The following is an 18,954-nucleotide window of genomic DNA, read 5'->3' as shown; positions in this document are numbered from 1 at the left end:
GTACCTGTACTTGATAATATTTTGTGAAAAAATGCAATGTATTCCTTTGTAAGAGTACAGCGATGCTGTTTATGTTATTTCAAATGTAGCTATTTAGAGATTAATATAATACAGTAATAATATAGTTTAATTTGGTTACATTTCCAACCTGTTTAAAATCTTCACGGAAATATATTTCAATACTGATATAAACGAACGATAATTATCATAATAACTCATAATAATAACCTCTGCTATGACTTCTGCAAAGCACGTCAGACCATTATGAATGAGAAGTAGACCCGGTCAGTTTAATAGTAGATGTTCGTCTTTACGGAAATTCTAACTTAAAATATCCAATCATTTTCCATTTAAATCACGTTACAATGTTTATTTGAACTACTGATGATAACAGTAGAGCAACGATAAAAGAAAGAAACCTACAACGCGGTACTATTTAACTCGGATGCTCTTGTGCGCAAAGATACTGCGGCATTTACTTTAAACTCGTGAATAGCAGTGAGCGTTTAGACTGTATCCGTCCGCCGGTAGGGGAAATGCACTCAGACCAATCACATCTGTGTTTACAGCATCACCTGTCAAACACACCCTCCGTTGTATTTTCTCTCTGAAAGGTAGGACCTCTCTCTCTATTTTAATTATATTTTTAAATAAAAAAAAACATAAACACATTAGCGGGGCAGCTAAAGAAGCCAAGCCGGGGTTTTAATCAACGGAAAAGCCGCTGGTGTTAGCCTTTTTAGCGTTCCCGCTGCTAGCGCTCATGGGCTGGTTATCTGCCTGCACTGCCTGCCTATCCTGCTGCCCGGCTTGTGTTTAGCCGATTATCAGAAGGTCCTTGTGTCCTAATCACCCTCTGGCTGAGGTCGCAGCTTGGTGATGTGCTTTAGCTTAGGGTGCACGGCTAACAACACGCTAGAGCTTTTTTTGTTGCTTGGTGTTAGCAGAGGACAACGTAGCCCTGGAGCTAACGGTAACAGCCATCCATGCAGCGCATCCCTCAGCAAGCAGACAGAAACGGTAAAATTATGTACTTTCAAGACTGTGCTTGAAACCGAACGTTGCTGAAATAAAAACAAATCAAAACAGTGCAGCCTGTGCTTGAAACCGAACGTTGCTGAAAAAACAAATCAAAACAGTGCAGTTTATTATTTTTATTCAAATTTACAATTTCCATATTAGTAGCATATTTGTGTTGATGGTCACAGTGTATGGCTGCAGTAAGCAAACAGCTCTTTTGTTTTGTGTCCTGACTTAAGTATCCAAATAAGCAGATTATCTTTATTTTACAATATATTGCTAATCCACAATACGAGACTAGCAACTCTATTAATTATTAACATTACAATGTAGATTTATTTCTTTTAATTTGCAGTAGATTAAAATAAAAATTTAAAATAAAAAAGTTATGTGAAGCCAAAAAGATCTTTATACATTGTAAACGTTCAACGTAATTAATTACTGATGAATTAAAAAAAAAAAAAAAGATCCATTATTTACCAGTAAGTAAAATGCAAAAGACCCAGAGAGAATCTGGTCATCCATGCTGCAGCATAAGGTTGGTATTCAAATGGTAGGTTGTGACCCAAAATATGGGTCATGTGAATACATCTGTAACGCTCAAGGACAGGATAATATTAACACTGCTGCAACACATATTTTTACTGCATTTTTATGCGTGAGTATTTGTTCAATTGTTAATTTGAACTGAATGCAGTGGTTTAGTTTTTCCTACTATTCAGTTTCCTATTATTCTTAATCTTACAAGTAATTTTTTTTTTTTCATTTCTTGCACATGGTTTTACATCGAATTCGTTCTGAATGTAAAACAATGATAGGACAGTCATCGGCTACACTGCTTGTGTTTGGCTGTCTGTGTGATTGAACAGCAACAGTACAGTGTGTTGAGATGATACTTCCATGTGAATCCAGTGGAAGGACAGCTTGAATTTATCAGAGTGTTGATGAAAGAAACAATAGTTTGGATTACTGAATTTATTAAGACTTGCATAATGCGGAAATATGTTTTTTATGACCCTGTAAAACAATAATGTAAAGATCCATGGTTTGAGCAGGAAAAAAGGAGGGGAGCAAAAGAGGGACAGTGAATCAGATCATAACAAAACAAGGTGCTGTGAGTGTGTGTGGATGTGTGTGTTAGAGACTGTGCAGTCAAAGTTTTTGATTTACAAATATGACTTTTAGTTATATTTTTCCTCATGTTCCCTCAGGAGCTGAAAAACACACTCACACTGAAGCGCCTACGGTAGCAGCTAACTGGACGGACTCTCTGGCATTTGACCTTTTGCAGGTAACACTGGACTAACTGTAGGTAAACCAGGCATTGTCAAAATATTATTTCTGTGTTTTTGTTCAGGTTTTTAGGTAGAAATCAGATTTATACATTACACAACATTTATGATCTGAATACATCCACATGGAAATGGTTTCAAGAAAAGTCTAGAATTTCTCTTCTTGCTTTAGATAATAACACAAAGTCACAGTTGTGACAGAAACTTTCAGAACAAAGATATAGATGAATTTGTATGTTTGTTTACAAGTGAGGAAAAACTTCTTGAAAGCTAGCAAAAATAGAAAGTGAGACAAAATTGCAGGACATCCAGCAGCTTATTCTGACAGCTGAGATAGAAAGTATGTACAGATGCACAGATTTGATTTTAACTGTAATTATGACTCACTTGTTACTTTATAGGTCTCGAAATGTGTTAAATCTTATTGAGAAACATGATTTATTTAAATGCTTGAATTGTATTTTATCCATCTACAACGAGCCTTCTCTGTTGTTTTGCCTGTTAATAAATGGCACTTTATATTAAGGTTTAACTAAATTTGTTTCTGCTACTGTCAAGACTGACACTATGTGGAGCCATTAAAGATGTTAAAGCATATCCGGATGTTTAACACACCTTGTCATAAACTTCAGTCAGCCTCTTTTTCACAAGGAATGTGTGCAGCTAGTGTTTTGAGTAAAGAGCAGCTATTTTCTTTGCGACGTTTCCCTCTGGCTTTGTTTCATTCTGTTTGTCTGAGGCGTGTACAGTGTTAATTGGAGCACCTCAGGTGTTGAGTGCTGCATCAGTGCAATCCATATCCATACCACAGATGCAACCTCAGGCTTCTGGGGCTTTGTGTAACAATGGTAGAAGATAAACAAGTGTAAAACAAAGATGAGAGACATGGTTGGAATGAAGTGTTTGATTTTATCATTTTGTTTATATGAAACGTCAGGAAGACCCAGTATTAAATTGTCTCATCTAAGATAAAATAGTCTCCTTTCTCTTCTATACAATTTTCTATTCCTTTTTAGTGGAATAGCGGAATAAGTCTTGAACCATGAGCTCTGTGGCAGTGTTGACCCCGGAGAGCTTTGCCGAGCATCGTAGTGGCCTGAAAGACCAGGAGATCGCAGGTTTGTCTTATGGTCTTACTTCTTACCTACTCTTGTTGGGTTTTGGTTTGGGATCCCAAGCTACTGAAACATAGATCAACTTACAACATCAAATATTTTTTCATCTCTCTAAGTGGCTGCTCTTTCTGTTTGCTCGACCTGCTGAGTAGGGAATTGTTGTCATCTCCCTTGTTGTCCTCCTTCCTTGAATACCGTTTTCTTCTTTTGTCCTTATCCTTTTTTATCACCGTCTCTCTGCGCCAGGCTGCGTCCCAGAGGACGAGGCCTACATCCCTACCTACCTGGAGGCCTTCCCACCTCTGCCAGAGAAGGGAGCACCAGGAGAGAAGGCTGGGGAGCCGGTGTCAGCATGGGGCAGCAAGATCAGGCCCATCAAAGCCTCTGTCATCACCCAGGTCAAACAGACACACCTACATATAAGCAGCCGCACACAAGTATGTAATTGGAAGAACACAAGTTGACTTTTCTTAGACTTGGCGAACACTAAACACACTTGCTGCTACATAAAAGAATTCTCGCAAAATATTTGTCTTTGTATTTATTCTGTTTAATGCAATTCATCTGAAACACTTGAATCAAAATAAACTTCTCTTAAAAACTGAGCTTCAAAAGACATGTTATCTGCAGTAAAGTAAAGATTCACACTCCTTCCCTCTCAACCTGACCCTGTCCTCAGGTTTTCCATGTGCCCCTGGAGGAACGTCGCTACAAGGACAACAGTCAGTTTGGAGAGGGCGAGGAAGCCAAGGTTTGCCTAGAAATCATGCAGCGGACGGGGGCCCACATCGAGCTGTCTCTGGCTAAAGACCAGGGCCTGTCTATCATGGTCACAGGAAAACTGGAGTCAGTCATGAAGGCTCGCAAGGAAATTGTGGCTCGTCTGCAGACACAGGTCAGCTGAGGCTTAGCTTGAACCGAAGTTGAGTTCCGTTCAGGCAAGATTTTTACATTTTATTTACATAAAAGAACAAACCAAAAATGCTCTGATAACCACTCAAACTGATCAATAGGTTTTTATTGCTTTTGTCTGACTGAATTCTCATATTCATATTTTAAAATTGGATCTCAAAGAGTTTCAGATTTAGAGATGAGATGATCCAGACATAAACAAAGAAGTTTTATATTTGTAGCAGTGGAAAAATACTAGAAACCTGTCTTTTATGTGAAATATATGTGTAATCTAAAACTGCTGCATCAACCATTGTACTTTTATGGAAATGTGTGAGCCCTATCTCATTATGGAGATTTATATAATGCTAGTAAAATCAGTCCAGGCAGGGTAATGGTTCCTCATCCTGTTATTTTATTGTCCTGTCGCATAATTTAATCTCATTTTTCTTTCACAGGCTTCAGCTACAGTTGCTATCCCTAAGGAACACCATCGCTTTGTCATTGGTAAAAACGGAGACAAGCTGCAGGAGCTGGAGCTGAAGACGGCAACAAAGATCGCTATTCCACGCCCTGACGACCCGAGCGCCAACATCCGCATCACCGGCACCAAAGAGGGCATTGAGAAAGCTCGTCACGAGATCCTTCTCATCTCTGCAGAACAGGTTAGTAAACTGGATTACCTTGTACTGCAAATATGTGCAAAAAGAAGTAAGAGAAGCGTTTGAAATTATTGGTATTTTTCATATTTATTTGTAGTCTGATTCTGTCAGGTAATCAAGTGTTTGTGTCCTCACTTACCCACTCACCAGGACAAACGTGCAGTGGAGCGTCTGTCCCTGGAGAAGGCCTTTCACCCCTTCATCGCTGGCGCCCACAACCGCTTGGTGCAGGAACTGAGTCAGGAGACGGGAGCACGCATCAGCATCCCTCCACCCAGTCTGCCCAAGGATGAGATCGTCATCACTGGTGAGAAGGATGCTGTGGCTCTGGCTGTCAACCGTATCCGAGCCATATATGACGATAAGGTAAGGAAGTGTTTCCTGTGATGATTGAAAATCATTCCCTCATGATGGAGCATATTTCCAAAATGCCGAGCACCATTTTTCTTCAAAAAAAAAGGAAAAATCGATTTCTTAACACCTTCCACGGTCGCTTCATTTTTTATTATTTCTGTCAGTCTGATGCCACAAAATGAGTTCCTTCATGTCCACAACACAGCAATGTCACTTCATGACAAGGGATGTTAATGACAGTGTAGACATAGACAAGAACAGAGACTTGGATGAACTGATTTGTGTTTGTTTAAATTGAAAAGGAACAGAGACTTGGATGAACTGATTTGTATTTGTTTTTATGTTTGTTTAAATTGAAAACTTGTAAATTATATGAATACATTTTACAATAAACATAAGTTTATTTTCATCACACAGTTTGCTTGCATTAGAATCAGATGAGATGGATGATCGACTGTGGCGGGAACAGCTGAAACAAAAAGACTCATTTATCTGCAGTGTGTTTAAATATCCAGGTTTAGATAAATGGAAAAAGGGAACCTGCAGTATGAAGTACTCTGGGACTGCAGAATCCTTTTGTTCCATTGTTTTCATATCTTCCTCTTGACTACAATAACTGGTGTTAACCTTGGATTCATGCATCACATTCACAATGACCAGATCACTCACTGGTGTTTATTTCTATTTGTGTTATTATCATACAGTACATGTTGTAAAATGTTTAACAGTAAGCAACAGTAAATAAAACAGAAGATGTTCAGTTCTTTGTCTGTGTGTGATCACAGCTGAATGCAAATGTTAAAATCACTGCAACAAATTTCTGCTGTTTTCCCCCTCTGATGAGACAAAGGCTTTAACTTGGCTAAAATGAAAATGTTTACTTTAGTCAATCTGAGGAGAAAGTAAAGAAGCCGAATTGATGAGACAGGGGGAGGAAGTATTTGTTTTTATGTGTGCTCCGGATGAGAGCTGTAGAAAGACAAGCCAGAGATAATGTGGTGAAAAAATTGGATTTTAGCAGAGAGCACCAGGATCAGAATGCTAATGTAACTGTGTTCATGTACAGGAGACAAACAGTTCCATCTTTCTTCTTTACTCCTTTAGTACCTGTCCGTCTGATGTTCTTCTTCTTTCCTGTTTTTTTTCTCTAATCATTTGTCTTTGCTGACCACCTGTCCATGTTGTTCTGATGGAGATCCGTTTCTGTGTGACCTCACCTTGTCCCTGTCCACCCTTTAGAAGAGGAAAACCACCACCATCTCTGTGGAGGTGAAGAAGTCCCAGCATAAATACATCATTGGGCCAAAGGGAAACACCTTGCAGGAGATCCTGGAGGCAACAGGAGTATCTGTGGAGATGCCTCCTCTGGACTCAGGATCAGAGACCATCATCCTCAGAGGGGAGCCTGACAAACTAGGACCAGCACTCACACAGGTCTACGCCAAGGTGAGGGGAGAGGGTGAGGAGGACATGGAGAAGAAACAAAGTAGATGTTGGCCTCTGGCGATCACTCAGATTTGTGTTCTCTGTGAAGGCGAAGAGTGTGATGGTGGTGGAAGTTACTGCTCCTGCCTGGTTGCATCGTTTCATCATCGGCAAGAAAGGACAGAACATCGGACGGATCACACAGCAGCTTCCACGGGTAAGGGTGAAGAGGGAACAGGTGTGGAGAAAAGTACCTGGCACAAATCCTTCTTTCTGTCACACCAGTGTCAGCGTGCTTGAACTTGTATCTTTTGCGCACTATGGGTGTCACGTAAAAGAATCAGAGAGAGAAATGGGTTGACACCAAATTGACAGAACACAAGTTGGAAACTCGTTGTTACAGACATCAGAGGCAGTGATGCAGGTGACGGAGTGTGTGTGTTTGTGTTTGTGTTTCTTTTATTTAAACCAGGTCACTTTCCCTTGTCTGTGCAGGTTCATATTGAGTTCACAGACGGTGAAGAGCGCATCAGTCTGGAGGGGCCGACGGAGGAGGTGGAACAAGCTCAGGCTCAGATACAGGAGATCATTAAGGACCTGGTCAGTACTTAGACAGCAAATAAGACAATTCAACTGATTGTTTTAAAGTAAGGTAAAAATCTCTACGGTCTTGTTTTTGTCACATTGAATTGCATTGAATTAGGGAGTATAACAAAGACGACATGGCAGCTTACTTGGACTGAAGCTGAAGCTCTTAGTGAAGTCCTGAGGCAATTTTTTAACATTTCTTTCTCCTGTTCAGTTGGTGAGGATGGACTACACTGAAGTGATCATAGACCAGCGTTTCCACAGACACCTGATTGGAAAAAATGGAGCAAACAGTGAGTAGTCAAGTGACAGTCTTAAAAAAGGCAATGCCTTTTACTCCATTATGAAGTTTCAGAGGAAACAGGATATTAATATTTGTATTGCATATAAAAATGATAGTGTTTCTACAGAGCAGTGGTTCTCATTTACGGCCCCGCCACCCTCACAGCCCCGCGAATTGAAATACTATTGAGAACCTGATAACATGTATATTTTAGTCTGTTCAAACCTCTATATGAGTTGCTGCCACCTAGTGACTGGCGGCTTGTTATCACCCAGGGCCAATAGTGCGGCGGGCCACTGCTGCTATAGAGCAACATTGAACCAGCTGTGTAAATCATTGGTGCTTAGTCAGGGACTCACTTTTCTTCACTTTTCTTCATTCATTCCTGCAGTCAATCGGATCAAGGAGCAGTACAAAGTTTTAGTACGGATCCCACAGGACTCAGAGAGGAGTAGTTTAGTCCGGATCGAAGGAGACCCTAAAGGAGTGCAGCTGGCACGCAGAGAACTCATTGAGATGGTCCAGAGAATGGTGGGAATGGGTCAGAATGAGCCAAGATAAAATTGAACCAAGGTCAAAGAAAACCTTTAATATTTGAAATTCTTAATGACAGGAGAATGAACGCACCAAAGACCTGATAGTGGAGCAGAGGTTTCATCGGACAATCATTGGCCAGAAGGGGGAGAAGATCAAAGAAGTTCGAGATAAGTTCCCTGAGGTGAATTGACTCTTTCTGATATCAGCACTGAATATTTATCAGCATGAAAAACTAGTTCTAACTCACCTAATGACCATTTTATTTTTTGTTTCCAGGTCATTATTAATTTTCCCGACCCGTCGCAAAAAAGTGACATTGTCCAGCTAAGAGGGCCGAAGAATGAGGTGGAGAAATGTGCCAAGTTTCTCCAGAAAATCATTGCCGAACTGGTGCGGCTCTCCGTCTTTGTAATTACATTTTTTTTTTTGTTCCTCCACTTTTGATGTGACAGCAACTTTTATTCTTTCGTAGATTGAGAACAGCTTCTCGCTCTCTGTTCCCATCTTTAAACAATTCCACAAAAACATCATAGGAAAAGGAGGAGCCAACATCAAAAAGGTGAAACTTTAAAGCTGTAAAATAATTTAAAAAATTAAAAAAATGTTATGTTTATTTGAGTGGCCACTTCCATATCTTAGTTTACACAGCTCATTTTGACAAGTAAGAAAGATGCAAGATAATTGATAGGGTTTGGGTCTTGTCCTCAGATCCGTGAAGAGACCAACACTAAGATCGACCTACCGACTGAGAACAGTAACTCAGAGATGATCGTCATCACAGGAAAGAAGAACAACTGTGACGCAGCCAGAGACAGAATTCTGGCCATTCAAAGAGAACTGGTTTGACAGTTTTGCATGTTATTCTCAATTGAAAGATGGCTTTATTTTATTTTCCTACAATTATTTTTTGACTATATGCACTCTTTATCAACCATTTAGGCAAACATTAAAGAGACTGAGGTTACCATCCCAGCCAAACTACACAACTCTCTGATTGGCTCTAAGGGCTGCCTCGTGCGCTCCATTATGGAGGACTGTGGCGGCGTCCACATCCATTTCCCCTCTGAGGGCTCAGGTTCAGACAAGGTCACCATCAGAGGCCCCGTTGGAGAAGTGGAGAAGGCCAAGAAACAACTGCTGCAGCTGGCAGAAGAAAAGGTCAGTGGGAGTCAGCGGAGAAATGTCAAAAGGTCGAGTCAAGAGATAGAGAGATAAAGGGGGAAAAAAGGTGTGACTTTGATGTAATGAGAGAAGCTCAAGCTATCTCCTTTTTAAATTTTTACTTTTTTTAGCAAGTCAACAACTTTACAGCTGAGCTGCAGGCCAAACCAGAGTACCACAAATTCTTGATTGGTCGTGGAGGAGTAAACATCCGCCGTGTGCGTGACAAGACAGGAGCCAGAATCATCTTCCCGTCTCCGGACGACACGGAGCAGGAGTTGATCACCATCGTAGGGAGAGAGGAAGCTGTCCGTCAGGCTCAGAAGGAGCTGGAGAACCTGGTAAAAAACCTGGTAAGTATCCACTGTGTGTGCAGAAAGATTTTAATTAGGGAAAGTGACATCACATTTTATTGTTCCTAGCCAAGGAGAGAAAACATTTTGTTTCTTCTGTCAGGGTACCTCCACTTTTCTCCTAATTACATTTACAAGCCTTTATAGTAATACCTATCATTGGATTTGATGCAGAAAGCACGAGTCATTCACTGACTTCTGTGCTCATTTTGGATCTGCTTTTCTTCCTTGTTTGTCCTACTCCTGTCCCTTAGGATGATGTTGTAGAGGACAGCATGGTTGTGGATGTTCGCCACCACCGCCACTTTGTGTGTCGGAGGGGCCAGGTGCTGCGGGAGCTGGCGGAGGAGTACGGCGGTGTTGCAGTGAGTTTCCCTCGAACCGGAGTCAACAGTCAGCGGGTCACACTGAAGGGAGCCAAAGACTGCGTGGAGGCCGCAAAGAAACGCATCCAGGAGATCATTGAGGACCTGGTCAGACTCTTAACATTTGAATCAAAACTTGTAAAAGAAAAGGCTGTAAAATGTATTTGTTGTAAAAGTTAACTGATTGTCCCATATGGTGACATTTACACGTAAAGCTTAAACGCATGTCAATTAACATAGCAGAGCATCTATATCTCAAAGGGAGGTGTGTCGTAAACATTCCAGTCGACAACTTATATATATACTTTTTTTTATTTATACCACAACACTACGGTTTGCTTGCTGTCATTTTATACATCTGTAATTAAACACTAAACACCATAAACAGGCTCTGTATTTGTACAACAACTATTATTTAATGTAGTCATTAACTGCTGTCATATCAAACCATATATATATTCATCGTTGTGATTTTAAATGTTCCCCTCATTGACGTGTATCTCTTGGTGTCTTTACTAAATGTTTGCCTTTTTTTTTTCATTTCTCATTACATGTACTACCTCCACTCCTGCATCACTCTGGAGCAGGAGTCCCAGGTGTGTGTGGAGGTTGCCATCCCTCAGCGCTACCACCGTGCCGTGATGGGGCCCAAAGGCTGCCGCATTCAGCACATCACCAGGGAGCACGAGGTTCAGATCAAGTTTCCCGAGAGAGATGAAAATGCTGCAGGTCAGAAACATGACAAACTGAAGTGCGGCAGCAGCAGCAGCAACACAATACTACAAGGGTTTATGTGTTGTCTCAACCTTGAGAACACAAAAACAGGAAAGGCTGCAGCCAAGTTGTAAATGTGCACATCCTATTTGCCTGACAAAGCAACATTTTACAAGATTTTAATAGTTGTCAGACATTTGGTACTGAAGGAAAAGCGCCCAGATCTAAATCGAAGCTAAAAAAAACTGAAATGAGCAATTATGAATATCTGTTAACAAAAATAAATAAAAAAATCTATTCCTATTTGCAATCAAATTACAAAAAAAGTCTTTAGCTAATATTTTTTTAATGGTGAAACTACAGGTCAGGAGGCTTCACCACAAGAAAACGGTGATGCCAGTCCAGAGGCGGAGTTTGTTTCTCGCAAGTGTGACGTCATCACCATCTCTGGACGAGCAGAAAAGTGTGAACAGGCCAGAGCTGCCCTGCTGGTAGGCAACTTTCTTCTTCTACAGAGCTGCAGTTGTTTATTCTTCTTCTTCTTTTCCTTTTTTTCTTGTTCACCTCCTTCTCTTTCTCCAGGCACTGGTTCCCATCACAGAGGACTTGGAGGTGTCCTACGAGCTCCATCGTTACATCATTGGTCAGAAGGGCAGTGGAATCAGGAAGATGATGGAGGAGTATGAGGTTAGGTTAGACACTGCTGCCACCTCCTGGCCAAGACACTTTATAACTTATTGCCCAAGGCACAGATCAATTGATGTTTGCCTTATGAACTTAAATAAAAGAAAAATAACCTTTATTTGATTTAATCTTGTGTTTGTGTGCTGATTGGGTGCAGGTGAACATCTGGGTTCCACAGCCTGAGAAGCAGCTGGATGTGATCAAAGTGACAGGTCTGGCAGCCAACGTGGAGCGAGCTAAGCAGGGTCTGCTCGAGCGGGTCAAAGAGCTACAGGCTGAGCAGGAGGACAGAGTAAATCTCTATCTGAAATAAACTGCTCTGACATGTGATCTGCTGCTCATTTACTGAAAGAGCTGTACCATAACACAGCACTTTGTTTTTTCTCAGGCTCTGCGAAGCTACAAATTGACCATGTCAGTTGATCCCAAGTTCCATCCCAAAATCATTGGCCGTAAAGGAGCGGTGATCTCCCAAATCAGGAAGGATCATGACGTCAGCATCCAGTTCCCTGACAAAGGAGACGAGCAGCAGGTGATGACGCTGATTACCTTTATTTCTCTCTGAAGTCTTTTCCCCTTTAAAAAGTATTAGATGTGAATAGTTTAAAAATATTTCTATTAATAATAAAAATATTCTTTTTATTATTTTATTATACATTTTAAAACCTTTACTGCTCTAATATGCAGATGAACTTTGATTTAGAGCAGTATTATTCATCATTTTGAGGTAATAACGGTTTTATACAAGGCAGAAGTAGCAGTACCTGGTGTAAGGCTGCTAATATTTGGAGTTTTTGTTTGAGATTCAAATACTCAACAATCAGTATTTTGGTCTACATCTTCTCTCATTGTTCCTCAGGATCTAATCGTTATCTCCGGGTATGAGCGAAATGTGGAGGAGGCGCGTCAGTCCATCCAGCAGCTGGTGAATGAGCTTCAGGAGATGGTCAGTCAAGACATTCACCTGGACCCCAGGACCCACGCTCGCATCATCGGTGCCCGAGGCAAAGCCATCCGGAGGCTGATGGAGGAGTTCAAGGTAGGATTTGGGTATAATTACTAAAATAATAAAAGTAGAATCTATTTAATTCTATTTTGCATCTTTTTTAAATTTAGTATTTTATCAGGTAAACTGATTTAATCTTTGTCATCACCTTCCTGATTTTATTTTTTCAGGTGGATATCCGGTTTCCTCAACCTGGCTCGGATGAACCGGATAAAGTGACTGTGATGGGTCTTCCAGAGACTGTGGACAACGCCATCGACCACCTGCTCAACTTAGAGGAGGAATATGTGAGAGCAGAGACTCGTACAGAGATGTTCAGATCAGTTCAAATTTACTAAGTGTTCATGTGAACTTACAAAAATGTACAATGATGCTCACTAATTTTTTCTATTAAGTCAACATTTTTGTCTCCAATATAGTAATTCTTTGTTTTTCTACAGTATGACATTAAACTACTCTTGTCTTAACACTAAAGTGGTTTCGCTCTTTTGTTTGCCTCAGATGCTCAGTGTGACGGAGACGGAAACACTGGCAGCATACATGAAGCCTCCATCTCGCTATGGAGGAGGAGGAGCAGGTGGAGTGGACGACAGCAGTGGAGGTCCTGCTAAGGGCTTTGTGGTGCGGGACGCCCCGTGGAACGCAGCGGGCAATAAGGTCAGTCTAATCTTGGTAAGAACAACCTCACGTTGATGACATGTAAACATGACAAATAGAAGCTGTGTCTTTAGATTCTAGTCGTTGTTGTGCTTCTTAAGAGCAGAGTTCTGGCCCACTAGTGAGCTTCATAGGTATTTCAGAGTTACGCCATAAAAAAGCATCACTGTACCAAATACCAAAATAACATTTTGATTCCTTTATATTTTCTTCTAGGCTCCTGACATGAGCAGTGCAGAGGATTTCCCTATGTTTGGAACAGGGGTGACCCCAAAACAAGCATCGGCCTGGGGCCCTAAAAAGTTCTGAACCTCCTTATTATTCGGGCTGGAACCAAGGAAACTGTTGTAAAGTAGATGATGAGAGACAAAAAAAATTAATGAAATTGCTGCTGGCCTTTCTTTCTTACTCACCTCATTCCTCCTCAGTGACTTCCTGTTGTCTCTCTTTCTCCATCATCTCCCTTGAACTGTCCTCCCACAGCCAGCCACAATTAATTCTGGGAGAGCAGTCCCTTTTGTCCAGATGTCTCTCTGTCTTCTCCTTCCCTTACTCCTGTGTCCTTCCTATTGTGAGACGTTAAAAGCTCCTGACATACCTTTGCTGCCTCTTGGATTTCACCACTTCTGCCCATCTCACGGACACATCCCATTTTTAACTCTTTTAACTGTCAAACTGTCCTCTGAAAAAAAAATGACCTAAATATTTACACCTGGGAGTCCGTGCAGCTGAAGGCTGATGGTGTTGTGATAGTGCAGCCGGTTGTTTTGGGGTTTTAAGTTACAAAAACAAAAAATGTTTATTATTTTGGGGGAGCAGATGAGGAAATAACTTTTCTGGGTTTATGTGTGTGTTGGTGAGTTCATGTTTATTCAACAACATGTTTGTTTGTTTTATTTTATTGTCAAGTCATGACACATCTTGAAGACGTGGAATTCAGTGAAGCAGCTTATTGTTTATAATGAAGGTCATTTTGTCCCTACTGTTTATTTATTCCAAGAAAAAAAGAGCCATTTTATTTGAACTACTGTGATCCTACATTTTTATAAAAAGCACTCTCTGTAGCTTCAATGCTGATGACCTTGTGTTGGGAGTGAATGTGTTACATGCCAGGTTTTTGGGATCATGTTAACAGTTGATGTGTGTGCAGGTGTACAAAGAACTTATTGCTATTTTTTTAAACTGTGCGATTTTTGTTGTTAGTTTCTGGCACATTTGGGATCCTGTACGTGTGCGTGTGTGAGTGCGGAATTTAAGATGTAAATTTGAATGAAGCTGAAACAAACTTTTACATTGTCTGTCTGGGTTTTTTTTCTTTGTTTGCTTTTTTCCTTCGAGCTCAAACATAGAGCAAGAAAAAAGGTGGTTTTATATGGAATAAAAAAACTACAACTGGTGAAATTTGTCCATAAAAGTTAAATAATAATAATAATAATACGTTTTATTTCATAGGCGCCTTTCTGTCACCCAAGGACACCTTACAGTGAATACAAAGATAATAACACAGCATTAAAAAACAAACATTAAGCTGGGGCGAAGCCGGAGAAGCCCAGTAGCGGAGTATTGGAGCAGGCTCATTGCAAGTTGGTGAAGGAAATGACAGTAAAGTCCAGAGAAGCATGGACCCGATGTGCATCCTGCCAGTTAACACTGTAGTGACAACTCCGCCCGTTAACTGTTCAACGGCTTCAGTGAAACGCAAGTTACTAAGCATTGTATTTAATTAGTATGAAAGATGTAGACTGATCTGTTTCATTGTGAGCAGTGTTAAGTAACTCTAACTAAAGAATTAATACATTTAAACACGATTAAATGGGTAAGTTTGCAACAAATTGTTACAACTAAGTCCAAGTTCAAAGTATGTGTTGTGTATTTTGTTTTCATGTCATAAAACTCATCTTGCGATTCCAAATTACCAAAAATAACACACTATACTATTAATTTCGTGGAAAAATAAAGCAATAATACAACTTCATGCTCCAAATGTGCACTCGGGTTTAAAAACCTACTGTTTTGGGACGTTGTGAGATGTTTTATTGTTGTATTTAACAAAAGACTCGAACTTTGAAAGTTTGTCCTTCTGCTGTTGCCGTAACACGGAAGTACAAATTATCCACAATGGTGCTGGAGAAGAAAACATCCGGTAAGTGTGTATTAAATAAATCACAAACACAAATGTGATTTTACACAATATAAGATTACGTTCTGTTGATTAATTTAAACACCGACGTTAAACGAGACACAAGTTGAGTTCCCTGTACCAAGCGAACGTTGTTGGTATAAATTAGCTCCCCAACAGCTAACTAGCCTTATCCCAATGCGACTATTTCAAGCTAAAGACAAACATTTTAAGCAGCTCCCGGTCGACAATATAAACGAATCGCTTTTAGCAGTGATTCAGAGTGAATTCGACTCGTGCGTTCTAAATGTGATGAAAACGTAGCGAAACATTAAAAACAAAAGTTAAAACAATGTTGTTCAGTTCCCAAGTTAAACAGTCAGTTTACTTTTTTCATATTCCTTCATAAATTTCTGCTCGGGCGTTAAGAACGTCCACTGTTTTAGTCGTTTTTGAGAAACCTTTATTTTCGGAGATTTGTTTGGGAACTTATTGCTATAGTATTTTACTGTGATCCAAAGTTGGCGTACCAAAAAAGCATATTTTTTCTGAATGTTAACCGCAGAAATGGACATAGAACGTAAGTATTTTAAGGCAAATCTCTCTCTGTCCTCCAGCTCGAGTAGAGGCAGGTCCGCGTCGGGTTCTGGATGAAGCGACCAGACAGAGGAGACTGACTCGGCAGCTGGAGGCATTGGAAAAAGACAACTTTCAGGTCTGTAAAATGAAAAAATAGACTTGAAAATAATCTCAAACTGTGTATATATTTATGTGAAGTGAATTGCTTATTCGTTTTGTTGCTAGAAGAGAGACACGGTATAATATAGAAAGTATATTTCGTTGTTTATATTACAATGTTTTGAAAAGTTAAAATACTATAGTCATATTTACAACAAGTGAAATCTTTATTTATCACACACTGAGAAAGTGGGAAAACGTGAACTGTGTATTTTAGCTTCATAAAGTTAAAAAAAAAACCCTGCTTACGATAAATAATTATCATCCAAACATCCAACATCCAAAATTTTGAAATTGCACTGTTGTTCGTTTGTGCTGATATGTGCCGTTAACATTTTCATTTGTGCTATTAAAGCTTTGGAGTAATTTAAAAAATACATTTTCGGACATGTGATGTAACCCTCCAAATCTCTCCAAACTGGACTCCATTGTATCACTTGGTTTGTAAAGTTATCACTGTTTTATTTTTTTACACACGTGACGTCACCACCCCTTCCTCTCCATCCAAATCTCTTCAAACAAGAGTCCATCTTTTGTGCAAGGTTTAAGATGGTCTGTGCTGTACAAAGAAATGAAGATTCCTGTCAGTCAATTTCATCACTCAAGTTCTTTGGGAGGTCAATAATCCTTTCACCTTCCACTGACCAGTGGTTTACAATAAGTAATATTAAATGGCAGATAATTGCATGAAACATTAAGCCATTGCTCAACTGTTTATAGTGAAGTTCATAGATAATGAAATAGTTAATAAAGTTTGTTTCAATTCAATTTAATGTCTTTGTAAGGCATGAATAACAAAGCGTTTGTCTTAAGGCAGAGACCTCAGTCATACAGTTAGTGTATGTGCAGAATAATAGCAGTGTAAAGCTCAAAATCCTTTAATAGTTTGTATTTCCATGCAGGACACTGCATTTTGTTTTTTATTGTCAATCAACAATACACCAGCAGTGCATATATTTAATGAGATGTTGTTGCTTGGCAGCTCACAGTAGAAAAAACATAGTACACAGTAGTGTCATCACGTGTACAGTATGAAAAAATAAGCTGTAAAAATCATAAAGCACAAATGTTTGTTTGAACAGCACAAACCAGCAAAAATACAGCAAACAATAGAGACTAGAAGAGATTTGGACGTGGAGGGGGGCTAGTGATGTCACGCGTGTGAAAAATCAAACAACTCTACAAACCAAGTGATACAAACGTTTATTTTGATGGCACAATCAACGGAGGCCAGTTTGGGGGGGCGGGGGCGGGGTGTGTGACATCACAGGTCAGAAAATATATTATTTTAATTACTCCAAAGCTTAAGTACACAAACAAATGGACATTTTTACAGCACAAACCAGCACAAATGTAGCACAAATTATTAGATAAGAGCTATTTCAATATTTTGGAAGATAGTTAGTACGTGGCGCAAACCCAAAGGCACCATGGGTACAACCGACTCTCTGGATCTTAACAGCAGTACTTGTAAATTGATTTAAGGGTGTAATTTTGCGTTGCAGAACATATCAATACAGATTTAACTGAATAAGTTTAAAACTTGATTTTACATCACATTTAGAATACGCCATATCTTATTAATTTATCCCAACTGTCATTTGAACTGTATTGTTGCTGAAATATGGTTGTTGTTCTGTCTCCTTCAGGACGACCCTTTGTCTTCACTGCCTCCTCCTGGTCCAGCTGCTCGTCTCCCTGCCTTCAGTGAGACAGAAGAACCAGGTGAGTCTCTGTAGTTGTGTTCTGTCCATAGTCTCTGCCCTGATGAGGACGTTAAAGGAAAACCTTTGAGCATGCCCTCTCTGTCTTTGTATTTTTTCTTCTGTCCAGAGAAGAGGAGGAGGAAGACCAGAGGTGACCATTTCAAACAGCGTTTCAGAAAGAACTTCACCACCTTGCTGGAGGAGGAGGTCACTCGTCCATCTTGTCTTCTCCTTTCCTATTCCCTCATTGGCTAGCCTTCGGTCAGCTGACTCTTTACTCTGCATTGCAGAACCTCTCTGAAAAGCTGGAGCCAAATTACCTGTCAGCTGTGGCTCCACCCTCCTCTTTGCCGCCCCGTCACTTCTGCTGTGTCTGTGGATTCCCCTCACACTACACTTGCACCACCTGCGGGGGGCGGTTCTGCTGCAGTAAGTGCCTGATCACGCACCGAGAGACCAGGTGAGTGCAATGACACCGACATACCTTGGAGAGGGAGGGAGAGTGAGAGTTGAGTCTAGGATGAGGAAAAAGAACAAAAATGAAAGAGGGAGTCTTTTTAGGGACCATTGTCCTTAGAACAAAACAATCATGTGGCAGAACAGACAGCAGTTGTTGTTCCACTGCTGCCTCCATCAGTAAACTCTAATCTCTATTATTTTCTGAATTCAGTGTCCATGAACTTTTGTTAAGATTTACTACAAACAGACCCCTTGGGGCAGCAACCCTCCTCCTTGTCTGTGTTTCTGTCTGCAGTTATAGATTATCAGAAGGAGGACATATTTGAATTGACTCTGAATTTCCGTCCTCACCGTCTTTGCAGGTGTTTGAAGTGGACGCTGTAACAGGGACAAAGCTGTGGTGGTGCGCGTCTCCTGCTTTTCCAGGCTGATTTTTCTCCTCTTTTAGTCATTAAAAAAAGTTAATTTGACCTTAGTCACATCTGACTGTGTTGTTTGTAAATGTTGATGTCTACTAATTTTTTAAATAAAACATTTAAAATCAAAAGTTTTTTAAACTGCCTATGTTATATAATCTCTACTACAATTATACTTACCAAAGTGTGTTTTACAACTAAAACAATTTTTGGGATTTTTTTTTTTTAAGATTTAATAAGTCTGCATGTGTCTCATCAAATTAAAGCGTTTGAAATATTTTTTAGAATTTTTTTTTCGTAAATTTGCGGCAAAATGTCATTTTTGGTCAGATGTTAAAAAACGGTGAAAATTTATGATAAAATTTTTTTAAGAAAAAGAAACTTCACCTGGCAGCATGTTTTAGGACAG

At 40.0% G+C, this 18,954-nt stretch overlaps 2 protein-coding genes across 5 annotated transcripts; both read left to right on the top strand.

Annotated features, from left to right (window-relative positions):
- Positions 1-462: 462 nt before the first annotated feature.
- On the top strand, positions 463-14,521 carry hdlbpb (high density lipoprotein binding protein b). 3 transcript variants are annotated; one of them, XM_008320958.3, is made up of 28 exons: positions 463-614; positions 2,232-2,311; positions 3,329-3,430; positions 3,674-3,825; positions 4,107-4,322; positions 4,777-4,983; positions 5,131-5,346; positions 6,574-6,780; positions 6,869-6,976; positions 7,255-7,359; positions 7,562-7,640; positions 8,022-8,161; positions 8,244-8,348; positions 8,444-8,557; positions 8,640-8,726; positions 8,876-9,007; positions 9,107-9,325; positions 9,460-9,681; positions 9,936-10,154; positions 10,634-10,775; positions 11,124-11,251; positions 11,343-11,447; positions 11,602-11,736; positions 11,833-11,976; positions 12,304-12,483; positions 12,621-12,737; positions 12,952-13,122; positions 13,324-14,521. In XM_008320958.3, exons 3-28 carry the CDS (start codon positions 3,355-3,357, stop codon positions 13,414-13,416), a joined length of 3,819 nt encoding a protein of 1,272 aa, XP_008319180.1. In that variant the 5' UTR covers positions 463-614; positions 2,232-2,311; positions 3,329-3,354; the 3' UTR covers positions 13,417-14,521. The 3 variants fall into 3 exon arrangements, with proteins under 3 accessions (XP_008319180.1, XP_008319197.1, XP_008319188.1); XM_008320975.3 differs by having other exon boundaries at positions 466-614; positions 12,952-13,107; positions 13,324-14,520; XM_008320966.3 differs by lacking the exon at positions 463-614 and adding an exon at positions 676-1,020.
- A 285-nt stretch (positions 14,522-14,806) lies between these two features.
- On the top strand, positions 14,807-18,676 carry znhit1 (zinc finger, HIT-type containing 1). 2 transcript variants are annotated; one of them, XM_008320944.3, is made up of 6 exons: positions 14,807-14,923; positions 15,844-15,941; positions 17,614-17,689; positions 17,798-17,877; positions 17,961-18,130; positions 18,492-18,676. In XM_008320944.3, the coding sequence occupies exons 1-6, from the start codon at positions 14,920-14,922 to the stop codon at positions 18,511-18,513; spliced, it is 450 nt and encodes a 149-aa protein (XP_008319166.1). In that variant the 5' UTR covers positions 14,807-14,919; the 3' UTR covers positions 18,514-18,676. The 2 variants fall into 2 exon arrangements, with proteins under 2 accessions (XP_008319166.1, XP_016887417.1); XM_017031928.2 differs by lacking the exon at positions 14,807-14,923 and adding an exon at positions 15,184-15,250.
- The last annotated feature ends 278 nt before the right edge of the window (positions 18,677-18,954 follow it).

The sequence above is a fragment of the Cynoglossus semilaevis genome, chromosome 1 (genome assembly GCF_000523025.1).
Source record: "Cynoglossus semilaevis isolate Cse_v1.0 chromosome 1, Cse_v1.0, whole genome shotgun sequence".
In the NCBI taxonomy this organism is placed as follows: Eukaryota; Metazoa; Chordata; class Actinopteri; order Pleuronectiformes; family Cynoglossidae; genus Cynoglossus; species Cynoglossus semilaevis.
The sequence above is the reverse complement of the archived record's forward strand: the minus strand, read 5'-3'. Positions and strand labels throughout refer to the sequence as shown.